The 20,133-nt window shown below is 50.1% G+C and overlaps 6 protein-coding genes across 6 annotated transcripts; 3 read left to right on the top strand and 3 right to left on the bottom strand.

Annotated features, from left to right (window-relative positions):
* Positions 1-531: 531 nt before the first annotated feature.
* On the top strand, positions 532-1,551 carry asf1 (nucleosome assembly factor ASF1; the record flags this gene model as incomplete). Its single annotated transcript, XM_033562558.2, has 4 exons — positions 532-640; positions 702-741; positions 797-1,105; positions 1,161-1,551. The coding sequence occupies 4 exons, from the start codon at positions 532-534 to the stop codon at positions 1,549-1,551; spliced, it is 849 nt and encodes a 282-aa protein (XP_033418449.1).
* Positions 1,552-3,143: 1,592 nt separating this feature from the next.
* On the bottom strand, positions 3,144-6,513 carry ALT_1684 (lethal(2) giant larvae protein homolog SRO77; the record flags this gene model as incomplete). The annotated part of the gene is made up of 7 exons (XM_033562559.2): positions 3,144-3,169; positions 3,222-3,512; positions 3,580-3,701; positions 3,772-4,327; positions 4,381-5,958; positions 6,013-6,352; positions 6,427-6,513. 7 exons carry the CDS (start codon positions 6,511-6,513, stop codon positions 3,144-3,146), a joined length of 3,000 nt encoding a protein of 999 aa, XP_033418450.2.
* An 855-nt stretch (positions 6,514-7,368) lies between these two features.
* ALT_1683 (uncharacterized protein) lies at positions 7,369-8,223 on the bottom strand (the record flags this gene model as incomplete). Its single annotated transcript, XM_089599196.1, has 2 exons — positions 7,369-7,963; positions 8,135-8,223. 2 exons carry the CDS (start codon positions 8,221-8,223, stop codon positions 7,369-7,371), a joined length of 684 nt encoding a protein of 227 aa, XP_089456342.1.
* A 1,443-nt stretch (positions 8,224-9,666) lies between these two features.
* ALT_1682 (THUMP domain-containing protein) lies at positions 9,667-10,885 on the bottom strand (the record flags this gene model as incomplete). The annotated part of the gene is made up of 5 exons (XM_089599195.1): positions 9,667-9,783; positions 9,861-10,001; positions 10,079-10,293; positions 10,351-10,711; positions 10,820-10,885. 5 exons carry the CDS (start codon positions 10,883-10,885, stop codon positions 9,667-9,669), a joined length of 900 nt encoding a protein of 299 aa, XP_089456341.1.
* Positions 10,886-11,606: 721 nt separating this feature from the next.
* On the top strand, positions 11,607-13,568 carry ALT_1681 (alpha-keto acid decarboxylase family protein; the record flags this gene model as incomplete). Its single annotated transcript, XM_033562562.1, has 5 exons — positions 11,607-11,715; positions 11,780-11,860; positions 11,941-13,168; positions 13,223-13,430; positions 13,485-13,568. 5 exons carry the CDS (start codon positions 11,607-11,609, stop codon positions 13,566-13,568), a joined length of 1,710 nt encoding a protein of 569 aa, XP_033418453.1.
* Positions 13,569-15,020: 1,452 nt separating this feature from the next.
* Positions 15,021-20,001, top strand: bck1 (mitogen activated protein kinase kinase kinase; the record flags this gene model as incomplete). Its single annotated transcript, XM_033562563.2, has 3 exons — positions 15,021-17,937; positions 18,011-19,823; positions 19,881-20,001. The coding sequence occupies 3 exons, from the start codon at positions 15,021-15,023 to the stop codon at positions 19,999-20,001; spliced, it is 4,851 nt and encodes a 1,616-aa protein (XP_033418454.2).
* Between the last annotated feature and the right edge of the window lie 132 nt (positions 20,002-20,133).

The raw sequence follows: 20,133 nt of genomic DNA, 5'->3' as shown, positions 1-20,133 counted from the left end.
TGCGATCAGTAAGTTGAACCAGAAGATCTGCGGCAGTCGCTCACCAACATTAAATGAGGAAAATTTGAAGTAATTGACCAGGAAGAATTCAAGGACAACACCTGAAAATGCAAATGAGAGAGATCAGCGTCTGCTGACAAAAAAGGAACCGAAATGTGCAGGACAAAGAAACTCCCACATGGGGCTGCGAGAGGTGGCTGTCGCACTGAGCTGTTAGCAAAAGCTGCAGATGTCATTGCGGTAGAGTCACGTGATATAGGCGGTGAGGCGCGACAGAGATGAGGGACGCGAGTGCAGCGCGTCAGGGTAATTACTTACTTCTTTCGGTTGGGAGTTGCGACTTGCATGATTTATCACCCCTCGATGGAAACTTTGTTTATCATTTCTTCCCGACTTCTCCTTGTTGAATAGTTTTCACTTTTTGTACACCCATCGGCTCGTGCGTTTTCCATATCTCGTTCTCTCAGGGGCCCATTATCCTCAACGAAAAAGTTTCCCGTCCTCATCTAACACTATCAAATATCAATCACCATGTCCGTCGTCTCCCTTCTCGGGGTCAAGATTGTTAACAATCCCGCCCCTTTCCTTGCTCCATATCAATTCGAGATCACCTTTGAGTGCCTCGAACAGCTTCAGAAAGGTGACATACACAAGATCTTGTTTACGGCTAGGTTCAGATTCACTAACAACTGAGTTTGCAGATTTGGAATGGAAACTCACTTACGTCGGCTCTGCCACGTCGTAAGTCAAGACCGCCGGGATACAAATGCGGGATTGCTGTTGCTGACCTAAGTAGTTCTGAGTATGACCAGGAACTCGACTCTCTTCTTGTCGGACCCATCCCCGTTGGTGTCAACAAGTTCCTTTTCGAAGCCGACGCTCCGGACCTGAAGCGAATCCCTACTTCAGAAATTCTCGGTGTCACAGTGATCCTTCTCACTTGTAGCTATGATGGCAGAGAATTTGTCCGTGTTGGATACTACGTGAACAACGAATACGACTCGGAAGAGCTCACCCAGGACCCTCCCGCCAAGCCGATTATTGAACGAATCCGCCGAAATATCCTTGCTGAGAAGCCGAGAGTGACCAGGTTCGCTATCAAGTGGTAAGGCATTCACCTCCTTAAGTGCAACGACCTTAACTTACTCCTTCAATTTCAGGGATTCTGAGGAGGATGCTCCAGCCGAATACCCACCTGACCAACCGGAAGCGGATCTGGAAGACGATGGCGCTGCTTACGGCGCTGAAGAGGCCGAACTCGAGGCTGCGCTGGTCAGAGAACTCGAAGAGGCTGAAAGAGATGCCACCAAGGGCGGTGATCACGAGATGGAAGGGGCGGAGGAAACTGCTGGCAAGGATGACGAGGAAGAAGACATTTCCGACGCGGAGAGTGAAGATATTGAGGATGAAAGTGACGATGAAGAGGACGACCTTGACGAGGAAGAGGGTGGGGATCGTGATGAAGACGTAGAAATGGGCGATGACACCGAATCGAAAGATACCAACGCCGCCAGCGGGCATCATCAACAGCAGGACATCATGGTGCACTAAATACCTCGCAGTTTACCGCTCATCTTTTGGAATATCCTCACTTTGCATGATTTTACGATTGTGTTACAACGCTTACGACGACCGAAGCTATTCGCCTGGGCCATGTTCTCCAATTTTGCAGCATTTATTTACATGATATAGAAACCGCATAATATGAGAAAACCTATCACACCGCATCTTTCTTAATTCAAATATCGTACTCAAGCAAGGACCAAGCCAGGGATATGCATGTTCACCGTTTATAGTTATACATCCCTTTCTGCTATGGACATAATTTCCACTTGGATTGCTGTGGCCCTGGCGACACTTCTGTCCCCACAGCAACTTCGTATGCAAGGTATTCGCTCTCGATGGTTGGCCGTTGTCCGGATGCTGAGTTGGGCGATAGCACTGTGCCAATCCTCTTTGCACCAATCTCGAAAAGCAGACCATCTCAAGCAATGGTATTCACCTTTTAGTCTGTGTACAGTGAAGCGGACTGCACTGTGAACAATCCACTTCCCAGCTTTGACCCTAGTCAAAGAGGTAAATCAGTCACCAAACTCACTCATCAACCTCCCTTGCTGCTGAACGAGAAAGCAACAAGGTCAGCATTGTCGTCTAGACCTATAGCAGTCACTTCACCTCAATCGTCACCGTCCAATGGGAGAGATCAAAGATTTGCAATGCGTTGCTTGAATAGCTTCAATATCTGTCTCAAAGTATAATGAAATTGCGGCTTAGTGGTATCTCCAGTTCAGCCTTCTTTGTAGAAAGAATATATAAATAACCCATTGCATCCTTCTATGGTTCACTTCTGTAGAATAGCACCACATTGCTCTCTGCCTATTGATCTCGACGATCACACCAGGATAACTGCCTACAGATACAGATACTTCACGGCTGAGTATACTACCCAGGGAGAAACGCTACGCCCCAGAACAATACAGAAGTCCATCCAGACTTGAGGAAGAGCTGAGACTACAGCTCCCGATAGCCCCGCAAAGCAAACCTACAATGCCCCAATTCTCCTGCAAGCATCGGAGTAGCAAATCGCCCGAAGGCCTTACTTCAAAGGATGGGACCTTCGCCTGCCTCTGCCGACACTGCCACCTGACAGCAGACAAGCACCGGTCGAGAAAACTGCACCGGGCGTTGATGGTGCAGCTTGGCGAGCTAAATACGATGATCGATCTCGTGCAGAATAATAGACTGGATCCTGCGACGATCACGCTGGAACTGCATCGCTTGCATGCTCAGAGGAAGGAAGCCAAGGATAAATACAGATTGGATTTGGTGGCGCTGTGGAAGGAATATGAAAAGAGGTGGCGGATTAGGTATATTCCCCACGAATATTGGATCTAGGGAGCGGCACATTGGCTTCATGCGGTTGATACGTGGGTCAGTATTGGATCTTTTTGAAGATCTATGTGCTAGTATTGTGATGGAGGCCCTGAATTTCGCTCATCCAATATCTAAAAGGCATAAGTTGAGCTTACTTGTGTAGTGTGGTCATAGACCGAACAAACGCCGCAAATTGGGTATTTAGAGGTAAGAAAAACAAAAGTGTGTATAAAAGTGCCGAAACTGTTCTACTTCATGAGAGCATAACATCACAAGCCAAATTTCGACCCCAGTGCTAGTTCATCAGTTAGCAGGCTCGCGCAATGCCTAAGGCTACCAAAACTTACCGCCGAGAATCGCCTTTTTCTTCTGGTTCTGTACGTATTTATTGACGTCCCGGGCCCAGTTGCTGCTGTTTTCTTCCAGCCGATCCATACTTTCACCAGCAATGCCTAGTCGCTCCGTCCGTTCTTGGACTTGCCGGGTCATGTAAGACCAATAGCCCTCTTGACTTCCTGTCGATGCCTGTGATAGATTGGATCCAGTTCTCCCTTCTCGTGCGAGTCGGCGCCGCTCTTGGTCTTCGAGTCGCATCTGTTCCTGCATTCGTTTTGATGGAGGCCGGTCTGGGCCCCCGACTGTAGTGGCGAAAATGTCAGTACAGCTATCCAAATTTGTTATCGCTGCTGCAATGGATGCACATACTCAGAAGATCCATGTCGGCTGGGGACACATATTGTGTGCCGGAGATCCATTGCAGATTCGTAATTGTAGGTCGTGCAGGAATGGCTGCCTGTGGGTTGAAGAGTCGACAGTCTGATGGTCGTCTATCATAATTGTCAGCAAGGCATTCTTTCCTGTTGAACAAACACATGATCGAGGGACGGAGGTCCATACAGTCCGGTACCAGAGCCCCAAACATTGAACACGGCGACTTCTGAGGGACCCGTCCAGGTCAGAACACTACCGTTAGCGCAGACTGTTGAGTCCGAGAGGCGTCTCATGTCGGCAATTTGACCGATACTAGTGCAGCCTATTTCCTTGAGACCCGGGATGGAGAAAGCCCTAGCGTTACCATCGCCAAAAAGCCCAACAAGACTATAACCACGGCCTTCTGTCTTCACGAGGGCTGCGGCATCGCAGAGATAATCATCCCAGGACTTGTGAGCGCCCTTGGACGTTGCAGGTTTAAAAATCCTGCAACCGGAAACAGTGACAGCAATGACGACACCGTTAACTTTAGCGCCAGTTCGGAGGCCCGCAACCATGCTTGCTGTAGCTAGAGCCGGCGTACCCTGATCCGCATCAATGGGTATGATGTTCAAAACCTTGTCATCGAGCTGAGTTACGCCGGCGAATTGGCCCATGTAAGTTCCATCATTTCCGGGCAGGATCTTGAAGGTGGCCAAGTTGCCTCTGTTGGTGCCTACAAAGCAGCAGATACTTGAATAGTCTATAGAGGGTCAGTATCCGCATGTCCCCATAGCTCAAGACGACAGATCTTACCTTCACCCTCCAAAGTCAACACACCAAACTCGATGCTTGTGGGCCACTCCGGAGCAGTGCTTTCAGCAGCGCGATGTTTGAGGAAACTTCCACGTTTGCTGGTCTTCGCAAAGTCGGATACCTGGGCTGTATGAATGACTGCTGGCCCGCGCAAGTCCATGATGACAAAATTGCCGTTTTGAAAACCGGCAGCAACGAAGCCCACATGGCTATGCTTCACAGCAGTCACGGGCCCCTGTTGCATATTCAGAAGAGTGAGCGGAAGCATGCCTTGTTTCAGCCCGGGATCGGCTCGGTGGGTGATCCGAGTTAACTTTCCGGCTCCTTCATTTGTGCCTGGAGGCTCCTCATGGCCAAAATTTCCATTATTACCCCATCTAAACACCACAACCTCGCCGCTCTTCAAGCCAACTGAGAGTTCGCCTGTAGACCCGCTGACAGACATTTCAGTGACTTCCACATTAGCGACACGCCCAACAGCGCGGGCCAAATCTACTTGGATGACATCCGCGTTTTCAATCTCGTCATCATGGCCTACATCCCAGAGACGTATGGTTCCATCCGCGTGAGCCGTGGTAATGATGTTACGATTCTCGAACCTTTTCAGCGCCCTTTTGCCTTCTGCACCGCCGATCAAGAATTTCGGGCCTTGCGATCTCCGTTCCCGAAGGCCCAGCCAGGCGGAACGATCAATAGGCGTCATCGTGATTTTGGTGACAAAAGGGTGGACAAAAGAGAGGAAGGGATGAATCATGTTCGTGGGCGTGATGGAATGACCACTGGGGAAACTCAGAGTGATAAGTTCTCCCGAGGAAAGGAGCGCAATCACAGCGATGGGGTCATGGGCCCCAGCATAGAATGGCGAGGAGCGGGGAATAAGGCAAAAGTCGACGACCTCTGCACTAGGAGGTGCTGGAATATTCTGAACTTGTTTTGGATTTTCGAAATAATTGGTGATCATTGGCCATGTTGACGTCTGATAGTTTGGAGTTGCTCCAAAGTCTATGAAGGTCAAACCCTTGTTACTCTCAGCCTTAGGCCGACCACCCGCAATAAGAAGGCCGCTGTCCTCTCCGTTAGCTTTGACACACCATGCAACTTGGGTAATAGGCTCTCTGAAGATGGCTTCAGCCGTTGAAAACCGTCGGTTTGGGCTGGCGCCAGGTTCGTCGATATGTGTATTCTCCATCGTCCGGGAGAGGATCTTGCGGCCATCCTTCGAATCCCAAAACACCAGACTGTTGTCTTCGTGAACAGTCAGAACAAAGATACCGTTAGGATGCCAGAGCGCTCTGGTCAGTTTGGGTCTGCGAGTGTCCTGGGAGGGTATCTCAGAATTGCCCCCGACAGCACCAGGAGGTACTTCATATTGGAAGTACTTCTGAGCGACGTTCTGTTTGAAGGTGAAGGTGACGGCTCCTTCGGGATATCCAACCAAAATCTTGCCAATATCCCGGGGTGAAAAGGCCAGAGAAAGGACCGGGCACAGTCGCGCCCGGGGATTGCGCTCAGCCCAGAGATTAGGTACTCTAAACGGTGTCAAGGACTCCCGGTCCAGATCGTAGGCAATAATGTCCCCTGGAAAGAGCGCTTAGCACAATGATTCATAAGAAATGACTTATGTCCACATACCATTCTGTAGACCAATGAAGGCATAGTCCAGACTAGGGTCTGTCAATAGGGCGGTGGCATGGCTCGGGGGGGCATAGGAAACCAGCGCTTTCTGGATCTCAAGTGAGAAAATAGTAATTTCGCTCTTCGAGTCGACGCTGATCAACTTGTCGGCGCAGAACTGGAGATATTTGGCAGATGCCTTCCGCGGCAACGAAAAAACGGCGGAAACCCTGCGCTGTCCAAACACATAGATCTGCCCACTGCCGAACTGGGTGTCGCTGGTACCTACGGCCAGGAGAGACTGAACGGGATCGTACGCAAGCACACTTATTTGCGAGTTTACACCACACCGAGCGTACTGCAAGTAGAATTGAGGTCAACAGGAGAGCTCAAACGGGGAAAATATCGGTGCCTAGGGCAGCCAAGACATACATCATCGAGGGCGAAGAGGTCTGGTGAGAGACCATCGGAGAAATCTTTCTGTATTCCTGTTTGCTTCCCCCGTAGAAAGTGTGCCATCTTGAAGGAGTCAAGGGCTCTGCGCACGAATGCAAGAATAGTGCAGAGAAAGGAGAGAAACAATGACCAAGGAGCATGAGCTATCCAGAAGATGATGATGCCCTCCAAAGGGTGCGGAGTGGACGCGCCCCACCGAGGAGAGAGACCGCCCAATTGGGGATAGCGCAGTTTCTACCGCGGAATTTCTGTTTTCACCTGACGACATCATCTTTCTTTATTTGTTGACTGCTGCTGCCCCGCTCTTGGCTGTTATCACAGGCAGACAACAGCCTTAGAAAAGGTGAGTGAGCATCAAATGGAGCAAGAAGTTATCATGGCGAGTCCAGCGCCTGTATACGCTGCTTGTTATAAAAAAGGACTTTCCAATTGAAGGAGCAAAACCACCATAGCCATCTGTATAACATCATGAACTATGAAATGGGTTAATATAAAATGAAGTACTCGGTGTATTGTCCTTAGTCATCCACCGCTAGAGCAGTACTGGTATTCAAGTAAATCATATGCCTAAATTCTATGTACATGGTATGACGGGAAGATATAAGTTCAAGGCACAGAGAGGTACCTGTTGTCTAAAGCTGCAGTCTGTATTTAAGATGGTGATAACATAGCATATAGTCTGATGTGAGTCCGTTTCGCGCAATTGCGGGCGACTAAACATCCACACGAGTCTCGACGACCTCAATTGCAGCCATTTTTGTTAATATTCTGGTTAACCGTCTTCGTGCTTCGGTTTCGGCTGCCGAGTTCCTCTCCCGATAGTATTGAATGGTGATGTTGTGAATCGAACGGTAACATGCATATCTAGAAGATGACCATTAACATTTCCTCGTCTTCAACAAGAAGGACGGGGGTTTCTTACAGTAATTGACGGATCAAGTCCGGCTCACAGTCAATGTCACGCGATGCAAATCCATCCAGCACGGCGGGCGACGGGTCTTCAAAGATCTCCCCCATGTAGACGTCGCCCCAGAGAGCGCTGTCAAACCCTGTAATCCCCGCCAACTGTTTCGAAACAGGGTCCAGCAGCACGGCTGAGGGCCGACCAAAGTCGCATATCACCAGCCGTGGTAATGTGATCTCGTCTAAGACCGGAGACAGTCGACCGACCTGATGCCGAATCTCTGCGTAGGGAAGATGGACAAAGACATCTTCCGAGTCCCGAAGGATGCTTTCGAAGTGTACAAGGAAGGCTTCTCGCCACGACCTTGTCCCTGATCCCAAAGCAACCTGTTCCAGAGTCCCGAACGAGTTAGCGGTGTGTTGACCGATCATGTTCACGAGACGCCCCAATTGCCGGTCGAGCTCTCGGCGATCTTCAGCGGTAAGTCGACTTTCCAATTCCTGTAAGGTTGAGCCGTGAATATATTGACGCACGAGAAAGGCGAACCCTAGTAGGGTATCCTGCGGGTCGTAATAGAGAAGCGAGGGAACGCATGGAACTGCACTTTGTCTTAGTAGACGAAGTACACGTGCTTCTGTTCCAAGCAGGAATCGTTCTCGCCGAAGCAAACGCGTGGTTGGCCTTGGTGAGGTTTTCAAAAGTATTCGGGCCCCATTCGATAATGTTATTAGGCGGTGGGAATGTAGATGGCCCTCCAAACATTGAACATTTCTCACGTACACCGTAGAGGGTAGAATATGCCCAAGGACGACGCTGAGCTTGTTAGGGACTTCCAATCCGATGAGTGCCAAATCTCGGACCTGAGACATAGTTGACGATTTTGGTTCTATTGAGCATGAATAAGACACTGGTGTCTTTTTAAACTTGCTTGCCACATTCTGAGTTCAAAGGGACCAAGATGACCGGACGAATATTGTCTCAAGATGACAGCTATAGGAAAAAAGGTGCAAAACACAAGTGTCCAGGGAACACCTCAATGACTCTAGGATACAGAGCGTGCAGATCTTCCATGACAAATCATCATTGGTTCAATCGTGGCTCAGGCAATGCTACCAAAGCATCGAGGTCATGTTGAAACGGCACCCAAGGCATGGTGGTTGGATGATTCACTGTGTTCCCGCTTCCACGTAACGGCAATATTACCTGAATAACAAATCATAATTGTATGCCGTCAGGAGTCCATGGAGCAATGTCCGAAAAGGGTGCGCTGTAGACGAGAGATGAAGCAACGACCCTGACCCGCAGGCATCAACCGAATTCCAGAGCCGGGAACGTAGCGACATGGCGCCTTATCTGGACAAAGATGGACGTTCAAGCCGTATGATAATACGTTGGCTGTAAAGAGCGATGGGTCCTGGATGGGACGAACCAGGGGGCCTTTTCAGAGCAGTTACTCTAGTAGTGAGCTCCGCCGGAGTAGATCCACACCACAGGAGTTTTGGAGACGATCCGAGTGACAGGGTAAACTGGGTCTCGCCTAAGTCTCCCGCTCTGAGAAAGGCGCAATGTAGGCTACTATATTTGAGCCAATCAGAAGTCTGCTTTGCCGAAAAGGATAAAGCACAAGACCAGAGCGTAGTGGGAGGATGCGTAAACCTTGGAAAGAAGAAGATGGGATATTCACGCTTATTTTTTGAGGCCGTATTTCAGATAGCCCGGTAGGTGCTTTGGCCATTGAGAAATACGGGTTCTCGGGAAAAGGGTGTTCGGCCCCAGCCACTTGTTATGAAGAAAAGAAACGAGAAACCACTCGTATTCGTTCATTTACATTGTGGACTGACAGTATGCAACTCTCAGTGATTCCTCGGTACTCCGTACAATTGTCAAAGACTATGGATCGTGGCTGAAGAATACGTGGAGGCGTGTTCGAGAAGTTGTACCATTGGACCCGGAGTCGCTTGTTCATACAGCTGGGTCATTCCAGTCAAATCCCAAGCCAACCTGACAGGTTCTAGAAGTCCACCCAAGCGGAAAGTTTGATTGTCAAGCTTGTGCCAATTTGGAAGGCTGCATGTGATATCAAGAGGCCCAGTTAGTCCATAGAAACGCCGCTCAATTTCTTCATTTCCCTCTTTTGTATAGTATCTTGACTTAATTGATCTGGCCCAAAGTAGTTGACCCTTGATGTGAATTCGAGCGTTGTGACCTCGTGTCGGGGATAAGTCAAATGTTATATTTTGACCAGTCCGAGCCTCGCTGCCTGCGATGTCACAGAGATTTGAAGAGGCAATGAACATTCGATACACACTTCTTCAGACTTCCGAATTTTCAGGAGCCTGAGGCTTCGGAGTCGGAGTGTATAACTCTGCCAGGTTGTATCTTTTCAGTTTGTCGTAATCACTCCCGGCAACACTTATCCCGACTACGTTCTGGTCGAGTTGATTGTGATTAGTGGAATGAAGCACAGGATTATCTATCGGGCCAGCCTGCATATCAGGCAACTCACCTGGATAAGATGGACAAGGATGATCAAATCGTAATTCTTGAGATCAACAGGATGTTCGGGGCCTACGACATCTGCAATCGTTTTGATCACACTGTCCCTGTTGAATTTATTGTTGCCCCTTATTGTAGGCCGAATAGCATACTGTATAGAATTGACTGATATCAGCACCGCCATTTCAGACAACGCAAGTAATCCAACACAAGGGAATAAAGACGCACCTTCTTCGGAGGTCCTCCGGAGTGAAAGTGAGGCTTCAGAATCTCTTTTGCGAACGCTTCTAGATCGACACTGAGGGTTTTCCGAATTGATCTTACAGGGGTCATCCGCTGGACCCATCGACACCTCTTCTTCTCGGGATTTGCGTGAGCATCAAGACAAACTTCGTGAACTAATTTCTCAGGATCTATCGACTTGTCAAATCGTATGAATGTCACTGTCAAAAATCAGCAATGTCACGCTATGATGGGACTCAAGTGGTGCAATGACGAACCGCAAGGCATCTCCATTCTAATGGCTTGGAACTGGCGTTGTTTGGCTGACCCGGGCTTCAAGCCTTCAATTTCTTTCCTGATTTGCGCCTCAATGTCGCCTTCATCCTCATCTGATCCTGAATCTTCGTCTCTGGTGTTGCTGGCTGCTGACTCAACGCTCTGATAGATACCGTGTATCAGATTGGGAAGAGTCATATAGTGCAGGGCAAGCCTTGGCATGATACTGACCTGAGAGAAGAGATCCAGAGCTTCTGCGATGCACTTGCCTTCCCTGCCCATATCACAAGTTACGAAGACCCCCCAATCGCCGCTCTCAATTATCGCCTTGTTGCTTTGCTGCTTCTGCCATTTGCCGCCTCCCTGTGGCTGCGTTAGTGATACAAGATGTAAGAAATATTGACATTGACGGAAATCTTCAGAATAACAAATACGAAAATCTCTCGTAGAAAGCGTCGTAAGGAAGCGAACCTTTCTTCTCTTGCTGGATTGATTGGCTGTGTTATCAGGCATAGCTCGCTTTTTCGCTCCAGCCATTCACACTGATGCCGGATTGGTGGTGGAAAGTAGAGAAAGGATAGACTGCTGATGAGTGCAAAGCCGTGTCGATGAATTTCCTTTCCTGGTAATATATCCAGTCGAAATCAAAAAGCCAGCACCTTTCAAGATCTTATTGCACTGCGAGTAGTTACTACCTAGTCTGCAATCCGACCCAGTCATTGGTGAACTGAAAACACCAGAGCTTTAGAGGGGTTCTATCTCAAAAAGTCCAGAAATCCATAATTGGCTTAGCGGATGGTGGCACTAGTGGGATGATCACCTTATCAACTTATCATGCTAGGCCGGGATATTCATCAGGCTGGAACAAGATGATGAACGGGGCCTTAAAGAACAACCAAGCTTTTACGGAGTACCAAGATGGAATTCCAACATTTTTAACCGGGAAGAATGATTTTGGCATAACTGTAAACCAGCGAGATATCAGCTCCTTATATTGTGGTACCTAGAATGAAGGTCGCAAATGCATCGTTTAAAACACCTAGATGGTGGCATGGTCCCATCTCAGCTAAATCCAGCAGAACGGCATGACATCACGCTATGCTCATGACGACACCTCAACACCCTGGAAGATGGCACAACATCCGGTGTTCTTACGAAGTATTTTATATCTTCGACCTTGCCCCTGCGTCGGACATTTCTGGTTCACTTTTGCAGCTCTCCATACAACATATCCTCATTGTTCAATCGACACTTCATAATGGCCACTGACATTGCTACAAGGGAGCTTCGCAAGCCTATTGACGTCGCCGAATATCTATTCCGGCGTCTCCATGAGGTTGGAATTCGCTCAGTGCATGGTGTTCCTGGTGAGCAATCCTCTCTAATTGGGAGCCCCCATACAAAAACCTGGCGTTGACCATACCACTTCAGGTGACTATAACCTTGCGGCCTTAGACTATCTGCCAAAATGTGGACTTCACTGGGTAGGAAACTGCAACGAGCTCAATGCAGGTACGTAGTGAGGTGTAATTGATTGAAACCAGCTGGTTCGAGCAAGATGGTGCAGTGTCTAATATCTTGACTTATAACAGGTTACGCCGCTGATGGGTATGCCCGAGTGAACGGAATCAGTGCATTGATCACGACTTTTGGCGTTGGTGAGCTGTCAGCAATCAATGCCATTGCTGGTGCATACTCCGAATTCGTACCCATTGTCCATATCGTCGGTCAGCCACACACCAGGTCTCAGAGAGACGGAATGCTGCTTCACCACACGCTCGGCAATGGGGACTACAATGTCTTTGCAAGAATGAACGCCGGTATCTCTACGACTGTCGGACGCTTAAATGATACCCACGAAGTAGCGACACTCATTGACAATGCTATCCGAGAATGCTGGATCCGAAGCCGACCGGTCTATATCACTCTGCCAACCGATATGGTCAATAAGAAGATTGAGGGAGAACGACTGAATACCCCGATTGACCTTTCTTTGCCATCTAATGACCCTGAGAAGGAAGACTATGTGGTGGATGTTGTTCTCAAGTATCTCCACGCAGCTCAAAGACCGGTTATTCTGGTCGATGCTTGCGCCATCCGTCACAAAGTGCTACGGGAAGTTCATGACCTTATGGAGGCATCCGGCCTGCCAACGTTCGTGGCGCCGATGGGCAAAGGAGCAGTCAATGAGACGCACAAGAACTATGGCGGTGTTTACGCTGGAGACGGATCCAACACTGGTGTTCGAGAACAGGTGGAGTCTTCTGATCTGATTCTTAGCATTGGCGCGATCAAGTCGGACTTCAACACGGCTGGTTTCACCTACCGCATTGGCCAATTGAATACCATTGATTTCCACAGTACGTACGTGCGAGTGCGATACTCCGAGTATCCAGACATCAACATGAAAGGTGTCTTGAGAAAGGTCATTCAGAAGTTGGGGCGTGTCAATGCCCAGCCGGTGCCGCAGCTCAGCAACAAACTGCCCGACGATGAGCCGAAGTCTGGTGACCAGCCAATCACGCACAGGTGGTTCTGGCCCAAGGTCGGCCAGTGGCTCAAGGAGGACGACGTTGTCATTACAGAAACTGGCACTGCAAACTTTGGCATCTGGGAAACGAGGTTCCCTGCAGGTGTCACGGCAATCAGTCAGGTACTCTGGGGTAGCATTGGTTATTCAGTGGGAGCTTGCCAGGGAGCCGCACTGGCTGCCAAAGAGCAGGGCAATCGTCGGACTATTCTCTTCGTCGGAGATGGAAGCATCCAACTCACTTTGCAGGAGATCAGTACCATGATCAGGAACAAGCTCAATCCCATTATGTGAGTTTCCCAGGCAATGCAATTCAAGTTTATGCTATGCTAATGAACAATCAGTTTTGTCATCTGTAATGAAGGATATACCATTGAACGGTACATCCATGGATGGGAAGCCAGCTACAATGACATCCAGCAGTGGGACTACAAGAGCCTTCCGGTGGCATTTGGAGCAGGAAAAGATTACAAGGGTTATCAAGTCAAGACCAAAGACGACATGATCAAGCTTTTTGAAAACAAAGAATTCGCTTCGGCGCCGTGCCTGCAGGTAAGCAAGCATATCCATTCGCTCGAATCTTCGAGATACTGATCTGTGTTGTAGTTGGTGGAGCTATACATGCCACGGGAAGATGCACCATCGGCGCTCAAGTTGACAGCCGAAGCAGCAGCCTCGCGCAACAAATAGATTGTCTTTCTACGAGTATTGAGAAATGGCCAGAATCATTGATGGTGAGATATATAGAACATGGATACTACTCGGATTTGGCCTGATAGCAGCCATTAGTGAGTTAGAATTATTTAATTGATTGTTACGCGAGAGTGACGAGTCTTATCACCGATCACGAAAAAAGCACCTGGTTGACCCAAGGGTCGTTCCCAGCCACGTAACGGAAATGCGGTCGGACCGTAGGGCTGAGGCAGTGAGATCGGCCGACAGACTCTAGAAGGAGGACAGGAGATAAATGTACACGGACAACGCCGTCACGGAAAGTGTCCGTAGGTCAGAACTCCATCCCCATAGTAAGACAGTTTCTCTTTCAAGTTCTACCCCCAATTTGGTTGCAATTGGCGATGCTAGGTCTGGCATCATAGGGCATGTGCGACGGAGAACAAATGGTAAATATGAGAAAAATAGATACTTTATCTTTACTACCCTATCTGCCTTACGTACCTAAGCTGCAGCGACTGGACGAGTCGGAAAGAGGACCTGGACTTATCGCTGGGCTACCACGTGATAGACAAGGCCTCCAGCGCATCAACGATCCCCATGAATGAAACCTTGTGGCTGGATCTCCATTGAATGGAAGGATCCTTATTATTGAACTATGTCGAGTCCTTTCGGTCCGTCTCCATATTCCATAGTCATGTTAGGGACCTTTTTTAATATCTATCAGTGACTGCCAAGACCTGCTATCTATCTCCTGTCTCAGTGTCATTTTATCGATTGTTCATGGTATGTTTTCCCTTGTCAATCTATCTTCCGCGGCATTTGCTTCCCCTCCCCCTTCCGATTCCAAAGTACGCAGAAAGCTCTACCTGCTATCGAGGAAGGGTTGCTAGACACCAATTCTGACATTTTGGTTACTTAAGGTCGGGGCAGCAGGTCGATTCAAAGCTTACATAGGCTGCACTTCCGTTTACATTCTTTGATCGTACAATCAGCTCACGCATCTTGAACCCTCTCCGAGTTCGTCCCGCGATCACGACAACTCGAAGCGTCGACTGCTTTATTCAAACGCATACTGCCCGCATATTTCTCCAAAAGACGAAGGGATTTGCGGGGTGTGACATGAGACCTTGACTGTTGTATGGGGTCATGCTTGTTTACTGTCCAGCACCATCGTTTTCTCAACTATCCGGCGAGCTCAAATGCGAGTGCGATAACGACGATTACGTCTCTGAATCACCTGTCTAGGAACGCAATCTACGTCTGATGTCTGATTAAGCCCGAGGTTTACCCTGCAAAGGCATGAGATTTCGAGGCTTGTTCTAGGACCGCATACCAGAGGCACAAGGAGACAGTTATAAACGAGGGCTCAGCGGCTGCGCAGTCCTGTGCGATCTATCTGTGCATTTCGATACTACTCGACAAGTGGCTTGGACATACCGGTATAAGCAGACCACGACGCTGCCCATCATGGATGGCCAAAGGCAGCAAGCGTACATACCTGCCCCTCCACCTCCTTCTGCGACACAGCCATCTCAGTCCCACATGCTTTCGCTACCACCACCGCCGCCTCGCCATCTGCCCACGCAACCTCAGGGTGTGATGCCGCCTCCCCCTCCGGGACCGCCCCCGGGACCACCTCCAGGTCCTGGATATGGCGCGTCGAAGCTTGCAAACTCCCAGTTGCAGCAGCAGAACAATCTCGGATGGCAGCATAATTGGGCTAGGCAAGCGCTATCTCAAGGGTTTCTCCCACCTCCCCCGCCGCCTCCAATGGTACCGACAAACCAAGCTTACGGCCGTCAAACGAGTTTGTCAGTCCCCACTGCCGACGGTCCGATTACATCTGCGACTTATGTCCCAGGCAGTAACACTTTCGGTGCCGGCGTCGGGATACCTGGGTTCGATGCCCACACGCGGCCTTCGTATGAGGCTTATGGGACCATGTCCGGGAGCGATAGGTTAAGAGGACCCGTGCACCATTTATACGAAAGCTCGGGCGGAGATGTTTCAGCATACAAGCGCGATGGAACCGTACCACCTACCCCATCAGCCCGTACAATGCCCTCTTCTTTGGCATTGCATGACAATGCGCAGGACCCCGTGGGTCCTTCTCTTCCTGGTGCGACTGTTCAGAATCATCAGTCTCAGACAGGCCAATCAAACGAGCCGACAAAATCTCCTAGCCATCGCCAAAACAATAGTAACACATTGCTTGGCGGCATGTCACCCAGCGAGGCTGCTGTTCAGTGGCCACTTGATCGAGTGCTGCTATGGCTTGCGAAGAATGGTTTCTCGAAAGATTGGCAAGAAACGTTCAAGACTTTGCGAATCGAGGGAGCTGACTTCCTCGACATAGGTCATGGGGCCAATGGTCGGGGCAACTTTAACAAAATGCACAACGAAGTTTTCCCCCAGCTAGCCAAAGAATGCGAAGCTAGCGGAACAGGATGGGACAAGGAGCGTGAGCTTGGGGAAGGAAAGCGCATGCGTCGACTTATTCGACAGATTCACGATGACGATAGCTTTGACGTCGGGATCCCTGCCCAGAAACGTCGTGAATCCCAAGCCCCATCTGAGGGGATGCCGGATACGTCACCTAAGTTATCTCATGAGCCTCAGTCTGCTGGCCCGCATTCAGGCACGATTGAAAATAGCCCCAATCTCAGAGCACCACAACTCGCTCAGCCCCATAGAAACAGTGTCCAGATGCGATCCGTCACATTGCCCATCCCGACCACCCACGATATTGCTTCATCAGATTTCAGCCAGACGGACGGTATATCGTCTCGATCAGACTTCTCGCGAACGGTATTAGCTGGCCTTGGGGTTGACCATCGTCGGCAGAGCCCATCCATGTCCAGTGACAACGGCAATTTGGTAGCCCCTTTTCGATCGTATGAAGATAGCCCAAAAAGTGGCAGTCCGGCGACGCAGCACGCTACCTTGAATCAGGGTCTGTCATCATCGTCAACAGGCGATTTGAGTGTCAAATATGAGCACTCGCGTGGTAACAGCTCCGACTCAACGATGGGCCGTCGATACTACGAATCCCGCAAGGGGCAGGAAACGATACGCCCGTCCCCGCAAGAGATGTGCAGCCGTCAGTGGACAGGAGAAACTTCTTCCTCATATCCGAAAGAACATAAGGGACTCTTCAATTTTTTGAAAAAGAGGTCAAAAGGTGGTGATTCCACTCAGCCGTCCCCAGAGGAACCGTGTCTAGAGTCTCCTACAAGCCCTGTGAATCTTCGCCAGAATGGGCCGCATCTTCCTTACGCCAAACCAAGTTTCAACGCCAGCGACATGTCGTTAGGGGAGCGTCCATCGTCTGCTTCTATGTCCGACCATGAACGGATAGCCATAAGAGGGAAACCGGCTCAGAAAGGAAAGAAATGGACCTTTGTGACTCTGGATGGGTGGAATTTCCGTCTAGTGGACATCACTGACATGGACTCTGTGGAGACGCTGCGTGCTGCTATCTGCCATAACCTCGGAATCTCCGACTGGGCCGGCGCACAGATCTTCTTGACCGAGCCAGGGCAAAGTGAACATGAGGAACCGCTCAACGATACGATGCTCGCTCTCTGTCGTCGCACCAAGTCCGACTCCATTGGCTCTTTGAAGCTGTTTGTACGTGGGACGCACTTGCAACCGGTGCCAAACAACGTTCCGAATTTCGCCGGTCTGGGTGTGTCGCTTCCGGACAAGCATACGGCGTCTCCTACCCATCATGTACACAGGAAACCATTGGATGACGAAGCCCTCAGTAGGATTTCTCCGCATACTCAAACGGGGCCTGCCTCTCCGCAGTCAGGAATACGCCAACAACAGCTCAAGACTCCTGCTGCAAAATTTCCGGCCCGCGACGCCTCGCAACATACGGTGGGAATGTCCCCAGTAGACGAAGATCAGCAGGTGGGAATCTCGCCAGACCCAGACAAGGCAGATCTACTGGCTCGTCACGAGGAGCATAGACGCGAGGTAGAACGGAAACAAAAGGCGTACCTAAGCTCAAAAGGGCCACCACAACCGAGAAACGACTCTTACGGAGAAACAGGCTATAGACGTGCAGGCGTCATTGATTTTGATGAGCGCCGTGTATCCCCTTACGAAGACAAGAAGGCCGACACTTTGGTTCCTCTCCGCAAACCTCCTTCGGCCCCACAGGAGTCCTATACGTTAACCAGGATCAATTCTCTGAGGAAGAAAGATGGCGACCGTCCGAGGGCTCCGCCAGCTGTGCAGACACATGGTCTCGGGGCAGTATTGGCTAGCATGGGTAGAATGACCAGCGCGATTGGGACACCAGCTCCCTCTGTGCCAACTCCAACAAGCGCGGGCAGTAAACAGACTAGCTTTGGAAGCTTCAATTCTCCGACGCAAGGTAAACATTGCGATCCATCCTCTGTGTCCTTCGTTTCGTCCTTTCTGGTAAAATAACTGACTGGCTACACCAGGCAACACAAAGAGCACCCCTCAGTCCTCCCCGGAGAAAGAAAGTCTCGACAACCCAGGCATGCCCGCGGAGCAACATCAGGCCAAGAGCACTACTCCTGAAATGCCGAAACCCACGTTACAATCTCGCAAGTCCTATGGTCCTGAGTTCGATTTCGAGGAAACCGAAGTCTCCTTCCAACGCTCGCCTGGGCCACAGGATGATTCTGATGAAGATTCGGACGATGGTCTATTTGCAATACCACTTTCAAATAATAAAGCACCCACAAAAGAGAATGATCCCGGCTCTGGGACTTCGGAGGCCCAGAAGAGGACAGACAAACCGGCGCTAACCGTGAATACTGAGACCAGACTCCGCAAAGGTCTGTCCGTGAGTTTCAGGTCGCCTAGTGCCACGCGCGAAAGTTTTGCCGATGCCAACGGTGACTCTGGCAGTCGGGACGGATCCTCTTTCCTCATGGCCGCTTCACCTGAAGACGAGAGGCCGCCGCCGCGGAGAGACTCGTTTGCTCGAGGCGATATATGGGCTAGCAGACCCCCGGTTGAGGGCGTCATCGACAATCTGGACGATTTCTTCCCTGACATCGACCTTGACGCACCTTACCTCGATGGACAAGGGGTATCTCCTCCGTCATCCCCCGCGAACAGAGCCCCGCCTGAGAATGATTTGCACAAGAAAGAAAACCAGCCCGGCTCGTCTTACGCCGGAGAAATGAATACCAACGCAGGAGATACCCTGGGCTCTAACGAGCCAACTCTCAGGCCACAAGGTGGAGATATAGTGGCTCGTCGTAATATCAACCGGGCAGGAGGAGGGCTTACTCGAGGAAAGTCAATCCGAGAGGTTGCCAAGGGTGCTAACCAAGCTAGCCGAAGTCGCAGCATTCATACTGGAAACCAGAAGTCCGGCGAGATTCTTCGGCGTAAGAGCACAAAAATGTTCGGAGCAAAGATCATGCAGATCAAGCCAAAGCCGGGCAGTCGTCTCAGCCAACTCGATCCGATTCCTCAGAACAACACACCACCGGGGTTACCTCAGCGACAGCCTACTTTCCGCATTATCCGCGGTCAGCTGATCGGCAAGGGAACATACGGAAGAGTCTACCTGGGGATCAATGCTGACAATGGTGAAGTCTTGGCCGTAAAACAAGTCGAGATCAACCCAAGACTTGCTGGGCAAGATACGGACCGGGTTAAGGAGATGGTCGCCGCTATGGATCAAGAAATCGACACGATGCAGCACCTTGAACATCCGAACATCGTGCAGTATCTTGGATGTGAGCGCGGCGAATTCTCCATTTCGATCTATCTTGAGTATATCTCAGGTGGTTCCATTGGTAGCTGCCTCAGGAAGCATGGAAAATTCGAGGAAAGTGTTGTCAAATCCCTGACTCGTCAAACCTTGAGCGGGCTAGCATACCTTCACGACCAGGGAATATTGCACCGTGACTTGAAGGCGGACAACATCCTCCTCGATCTCGACGGCACCTGCAAGATTTCTGACTTCGGTATATCCAAGAAGACGGATGATATCTACGGGAACGACTCGTCGAACTCAATGCAAGGGTCTGTTTTCTGGATGGCACCTGAGGTCATACAATCACAAGGTCAGGGCTACAGCGCCAAGGTCGATATCTGGTCTCTGGGTTGTGTAGTACTAGAGATGTTCGCTGGTCGCCGGCCATGGAGCAAAGAAGAGGCGATCGGTGCCATTTTCAAGCTTGGAAGCTTGAGTCAAGCACCTCCTATACCAGACGACGTTTCCATGACTATCAGTCCTGCAGCGCTGGCGTTTATGTATGACTGTTTCACTGTGTAAGTCGGCCCACACGTCCCTTTCAGCTTGCTTTTTCGTACTGACAGAGAATGCAGGGATTCGTCCGAACGTCCAACTGCGCAGACACTGTTGACGCGTCACCCGTTCTGCGAGGAAGATCCAAACTACAACTTCCTCGACACCGAACTCTATGCCAAGATTCGCCATGTGCTCTAAACCCCGTATACAATTGTCGCTATTTCCTCCCATCTTCTAGCAACGCGCATGTATATATTTGTCGTTTTTTCAGCGATGTTTGTCTTTCCTGCTGCATCATACCCCTCGTCCGAGTCCAGTTGGCACGTTCGC

Source organism: Aspergillus lentulus, assembly GCF_001445615.1.
Source record: "Aspergillus lentulus DNA, contig: Alt04, strain: IFM 54703, whole genome shotgun sequence".
NCBI lineage: Eukaryota > Fungi > Ascomycota > Eurotiomycetes > Eurotiales > Aspergillaceae > Aspergillus > Aspergillus lentulus.
The sequence above is the reverse complement of the archived record's forward strand: the minus strand, read 5'-3'. Positions and strand labels throughout refer to the sequence as shown.